The sequence below is a fragment of the Plectropomus leopardus genome, unplaced genomic scaffold (genome assembly GCF_008729295.1).
Source record: "Plectropomus leopardus isolate mb unplaced genomic scaffold, YSFRI_Pleo_2.0 unplaced_scaffold29597, whole genome shotgun sequence".
NCBI classification, from domain to species: domain Eukaryota; kingdom Metazoa; phylum Chordata; class Actinopteri; order Perciformes; family Serranidae; genus Plectropomus; species Plectropomus leopardus.
Genome location: NW_024632264.1, coordinates 1 through 6,165, shown reverse-complemented (window position 1 = coordinate 6,165; position 6,165 = coordinate 1). Strand labels below are relative to the sequence as shown.

At 43.2% G+C, this 6,165-nt stretch overlaps 1 protein-coding gene across 1 annotated transcript; it reads right to left on the bottom strand.

Moving 5' to 3' along the window:
* Positions 1 to 915: 915 nt before the first annotated feature.
* Positions 916 to 6,113, bottom strand: LOC121938475 (zinc finger FYVE domain-containing protein 9-like; the record flags this gene model as incomplete). Its single annotated transcript, XM_042481716.1, has 10 exons — positions 916 to 1,066; positions 1,161 to 1,265; positions 1,351 to 1,433; positions 1,521 to 1,745; positions 2,888 to 3,043; positions 3,240 to 3,362; positions 4,075 to 4,186; positions 4,314 to 4,510; positions 5,404 to 5,503; positions 5,632 to 6,113. Coding segments are annotated over 10 exons (1,734 nt in total), but the record flags the coding sequence as incomplete, so codon positions are not given.
* Between the last annotated feature and the right edge of the window lie 52 nt (positions 6,114 to 6,165).

Genomic DNA, 6,165 nt, shown 5'->3' with positions numbered 1-6,165 from the left:
AAGGTTTGCACAATGTTTGACTGCACATTTTTTTGTCATAGTGGATTTGTGCAGCAAATGCACATTCTACTAACTTAAAGGTCCAATGTGCAGGATTTAGGTGGAAATATTGGCAGAAATGGTTATGTAACAAGTATGTTTTCTTTAGTTGTGTAATCACCTGAAAATAAGAATTGTGTTGTGTTTTCATTACCTTAAAATGAGCTATTTTTATCTACATATGTGGTGCATTCTCCTAAACTGAGTCCACCACTTTTCTACAGTTGACAAACTCTGTCTCTAGAAAAGGCCACTCACATTTTCGTGTAGTTAGTGGACCCTCTGCGATGAGTCAAACAGTGTTGCACACTTATTTGTAATGTGAAACTGCCTTATTTGGTGTTTCTATTGGTTTTAATCACCTGATCAATTTGTTTTGGAGAGGAAGAGACCTCTGTGGATAATTTGGCGCTAAAATCCTCCTGAACAATGAACACTGAAGGAATTCTAACCACACAGGAGATGTTTCAGCTGGTTGCAATCTGCAATTTGCAAATATTACTGCTAGATGCCACTAAATTCTACACACTACTCCTTTAAAAGGCCAGAAATTTTGATTATATATTGTTAAAATGAAATAACAAAATCAAAATAAACAGGCTGAAAGAGTGTTTCAAATTAAAAATCAGTCTGAATCACTCTTCCACCGATTTGAGTGTGCTGGTGTCTTTCTTTCACCAAGTGCACCAATTTAACCAATAATCAACATTTCCTTAAACAACAGATAACAGATCTTATCAGTCAATCAGGGCTTCCTCCTTTTTGCCAGCCACATCCCTGATTGCACTGAATGACATCCACTACCAACTGATTATGTAACATTAAGTCCGGATGCTGTAATCTCCCTGTCCCTCAGAGTATCCTGTCATGGCCCACCTTTGCGCGGCTGATTGTGGATGCTGATGGCTTGAGTCTGGTACTGGCCATCGTCTCCTTGCACACAGATAAGGTGGGAGTCTGCAGTCTCGTTGAAGCCCGCCCCGATGGCCAGCACATGCTCATTGGATTTATTCAAAGCCTTCATTAGCTGTTGACAGACAAGTAAGCAGAGAGGCATGATTGATTGAAAATACATAAACATTATTATTAACTCTGTAAAGCATTTAAAGGTGTAGTCTTACCTCATTATACCCAGTGGTCGGTATCTTTATGCAGGTCCTCTGAGCCTCAAGATCCACAGTGAGCCCCGGCACCATTGGTAGGCTGTAACGGTAATTCCTGAAGTCCTGGAACAGGATGGGAGGGAGCATCAATGATGGGAAGTTTGGTAAAAGTTGCGACACAGAAGTTTTTATAAAATGTCATAATCACCACTAATAGTCTCATGATGGTGTGGCCAATTTCCCCAAATAAGGGCTTCCTAAAACGCACGCTGTAGAGAGGACACGGGTAAACTGGAACAAGAAATAAAGCTTGTAAGTAAAGAGAAAAGCTGTAGCTTTACAGATGCAATGTTTCACGCAAAGACCTGCCTGACTCACATCTGTACTCAGCCCCCAATCGCAGCATGAGACGCAGAGGAAAGGCTTTGGCCCAGGTCACCTCTGCTCTGTGGACCAGCAGGCCGAAGAGGTAGGGCTGGTTTGGCAGAGGTAGACCTTGAAGGGACTGGAGAGTGGAGCGAATGTACAGGAAGCCTACGTGCTCCTCGCTGCCCAGGAAACTAGTGCCAAACAGGGATAGCGATAGGTGTTTCACAACCTTTCCTGCAGGAATATAGAGGAAGAGGATGTGTAACTGTAGCAGAGGAAACACTTTGAGGGAGATGACAGGCAGTGCGTGGTAGGCAGTTTTTCAAAATGGGTGGATCAAAACACATCACTACTACAATACACCAATCAGCCACAACATCAAAACCACTGACAGGTGACGTAAATAACTCTGATCATCTCGTTACAATGCAATCCTCTGCTGGGAAAACTTGTGTCCTGACATTTAAATGGATGCCACCTGACATGCACCATTCACTCAAACACCATTGCAGACCATTGCACCATCCCATTCTGATCGAGCATCTGTGACACGTACCTCACAACCCACAGGACTCAAAGGATCTATTGCCAATGTCCTAGACACCACAGGACAGCCCCAGAGGTCCAGTGTCTACTCCTCTACAGGTAAAAGGCCCTACAATAGATCCATCTTAATGAAGCATGAGAACAGAACCTCGAGTGCAGTGGTTCCCAACTGATGGGTCATGGTCCAAAAGAGGGTCGCAGGTACTGGCACAAAGATACTCTAAAGCAGTGGTTCCCAACTGGTCCAGTAAAGGGGTCCAGGTTTCTCTATAGTTATTATTTCAAGGGCAACACTTTATAAATTAGCACATATCCAACATATTGACTTAGAGCATAAAAAAATTAAACATATTGCAAGAATAAACAGAAGCAGAACTTAGAAATAAAAGCTCTGTGTCAAAAAATTCCCTGTGCTTCAAAATAAAGTGTTTTTTCCAAACTACACACGTTCACAAGTCACTTGTGGTCCATTCAGAAAAGACCCACGGCCCACCCTTTGGGAACCACTGCTCTGTTGGACTGGGATCTGGGGAACTGGGAGGTCAGGTTGATGCCTTGTGCTCTTTGTCTCCTTCACAAGGCCATTTTTTGTGCAGTTTTTGTGGTGTGACATGATGCATTCCTGCTTGGGGGACACTGTCATTGGAGTGCCATTGCCATAAGGGTGGGGGGGGGGGGGGGGCATCCACATGCACGCCAGGCCCCTGTGTTTTCCAGCTGAACATTGCATTGTAACGAGACAATCAATATTATGGTTTCAATGTTGTAGCTGATCTGTGAATATACTAAATTAGAAAAATACTGTGTGTAAGCATCTGTGTGTGTCTGACCTGTGAGGGTGTCCCTGTACAGTTGGATAAAGTGGCTGAAAATGTCTTTGGGGAAGCTTTTCTCCTCTGGCAGGCACTGCAGCAGCACCACCACCTCCACCTGGCCCACAGCATGCATCCCCTTTGTCGTCACGCACCAGCACTTCCTGTTAACATCTGTCGCACAATAAAGGCACAACCTCAGGCGTTTACAAGGTAAATTCAACTGAAATCACACTCAGTAATCCTGTTTTTGTAGTCAAGAATTAATTTGTAGGATCACAGCAGCCACATACCTGATTATATAGAATATGTTATCAATGTGTTCACTATGTAATTTATCATGCATGACGGAAAAACAAATGAAACATACAGTTGACCAGCTTCACCATAGCAAGCAGATTGGCATTGAGGACAAACACCAGAGGTTTGGGCCTGCCACTCTCCAACTCCTGAATAAGCAGCATCTCAGAGGGCTGCTCCTCCACAGTGTAATCTGAGGACACAAAAACATAGTAACACTGCTGCTAGTCTGTTGTAGCTTCTATGACTGCTCATGCTTCAAGTATTTTTCTGACAGGGCACTTTTAAACCATTGTAAGCAAATAAAATAGCCAACTTGATTAATGTTTGGAAATGAACTCATAAACTGCGTAAGGGTAAATAGTGTTGTCTACGCCTGGCCCTCATTAAGATGCGAGGCTAGTAGTGGCAGTTATTAATGCCATCATTTTTAAATGCCCCTGTTTAACCAGGCAGAACAGGCTCTGCATTATTATTTAAAGCAACAGCACAAGAGGGAGTCGTCTGGATTTGTAAGTGGGAATAATGAAAACATAAATACACCAATCACTACTTAATCTTTCATTCAGAACAGAGCGCCTTAAAAGTGTTCATTTGGATTATCCAGCAATATTATGTATTTGCTGCTCTGACTTCACTTCGACGCTTCAGTTTGCCCTTCCCTTTGTCAGCACTATATTGTCAACTCCTCAACACCAGAAAGCAAAGTTTCACCTCGCCTTGTGCTGCCTGACTTGCTTCTGTTTGTGTGTCTCCTCTTATCTTTGCACCATGCACGATAATTCAAGGCATGCCAATAGTAAGAAATGGGCAAGCACATTTCAAGGTCAGGAAAATACCAGCATCTGCACTCATTTTGCCAAATCTTTAACTTTTACCCTCAAATTGGATGGAAGCTGTTTTACCTCCTTTGACTCCTGTGGACGTGAGGATGGGTGGCAGGCCGTCCAGGGGGATGAGGTTGGCAGAGCTGCTCACTAAAGCTGTGGTGCCCCAGCCGTAAGGGCCACAAGCCTCCTGGAGGAAGAGGGAGGCAGCAGAGGAGTGACACCACATTTTCATCATGTTTATGTTGTACAAGCTGTCTGACTAATTATAGAAAAGCAAATATGTTCTGTGTGAGGTTTTGGGGGACCATACTCACATTAATATTTGTCCCGTGTGGCCGCAAAGCTCTCCTGATTTGTGGTGAACCCACAGGACTTCTGACGGGCCCGCCCAGCGCTCGTCTCATCAGAGGCGAGAACCCTCTGACTGGCGTGGTCGGTGCAGACTCTGACTGCTTATTGGGGAGGATGTCATCTGCAAACCACACCCTCCTCTTCCCCCTCGGAGGTGTCCCTAAGGAGAAGATGTAAGAATCAGTTGGCACACAACTATTTTCTGGTTCTTTGAAGGTCACAGGAACAAAAAGGTAACATCAAGTAGTTCTTAACTTTCACTCATCTACTGTGGTAAAACATCTGAGAGTCACTTACTTTTTTGTTGAGGGTAACATTTCAGTTTTGTAGTTCTTAATGTTAAAAAAAATGGTCTGTGGACTAAAGGTATTATAAAACTGTGTTAGACAAAGATATTGGAAAAGTGTTTTTTTTTATAGATGAAGAAATCAGCTACATTTTGATATAAGATTTGAAGTTTATGATGTGCGATGGTAGCTGGTTAACATAAGTTGGGTAAAATATGAATGTGGTCGGTTGGCACATGTGACAACCAGTTGTAAAATTAACACTTGTAACTGTAACTGCATTTTGATAGATTTTAGTATTGAAAGATTAAAAACAGCTTGTTAATTTTGTCATTATTTTTAAAAAATTGCTTGGTTTTAAAATATACTGTATATACATATAAACATAATACATATATTCTTTTAAATGTTAATGTTTTCTGGTTTTTGATTGGATTACATTTTCAAAATGTTTCTACTGGTTACTTCATATTTTTGTAAGCATTTTAACATTGTGCCAACCTTCCCCCTGATTAGACTGGAATGCACAACATAGTTTAAGCACAAATTTTCGAATTCTAAAAAGCATCTGCACACATTAAAATATGTTTATTTATAGCTGAGACCTTAAACCTTGATTTGGTGCTGGTTAGACTATTCTTACATAAATTATGCCAGAGAAATATGACAGACTGAAAAGTGTGCCAGCTGGTGCTATTCTTCTCATACTTCTGCAAATTTTCATTTTCAACAATGAGCTTGAACAAACATTAAAAAAAATGCTCACTTTTGAGGAGGGTTGAATGACAGGAAACACAAACTCGGCCCTCCTTGCCATCCAGATGTGTAAGTCTGAACTTCAAATTGGAGCAGAGTGCACAAAAAACCTGACGATGTACACCACATAACATACAGACACACACACAGTCCACACATCAACTACAAGTCACCAAGTCACTTGAGAACATTACATTCAATTTTGTTTAAAATGTTGCAGAACATCAACTTTCCTCACCTTCCCACAGGCGCGGCAGTGGTGCCTCCTCTTCGTAAACGTAAACTTGACTCCACACTTCATACAGACCTGTGCCTGAGCATCAGGGACCCACACCGGAGCCACCTCCCCGAGAACAGTGCCTCGGTCCTTGGACAGAATACCAACCGGACTTAGCTGAGACTCATTGTCAGGATCGAGAGGAGACGCTGCACAGTCCCCCACCGCTCCTTCCCCACTGTCTGCCTGGGACTTGCTGCTGTTTGTCTCATCTCCTCCATTAGCTCTGACCGTCTGAAACTGGCTCTGGAGCTCCTTGGACCCCCTGCCACTTGCATCATCATGTAAGAGAGTAGAGGGTGCAGCAGTCGCCTCTGAGGACTGCTCTTGCTGCTCCAGCCTGCTCTCCTCCAGCTCCTTCTCCTCAACCACAGAGTCCTCCTTTGATGGGAGAGCCTGAGGCTTCTTCTTCTTCTCCTCTGCCACCTCTTCCTCCTCCTCTTCTGGCCATGCAGCCTCAGCAGGACTCAGCACCAAAGGACTGGAAGACTCCCC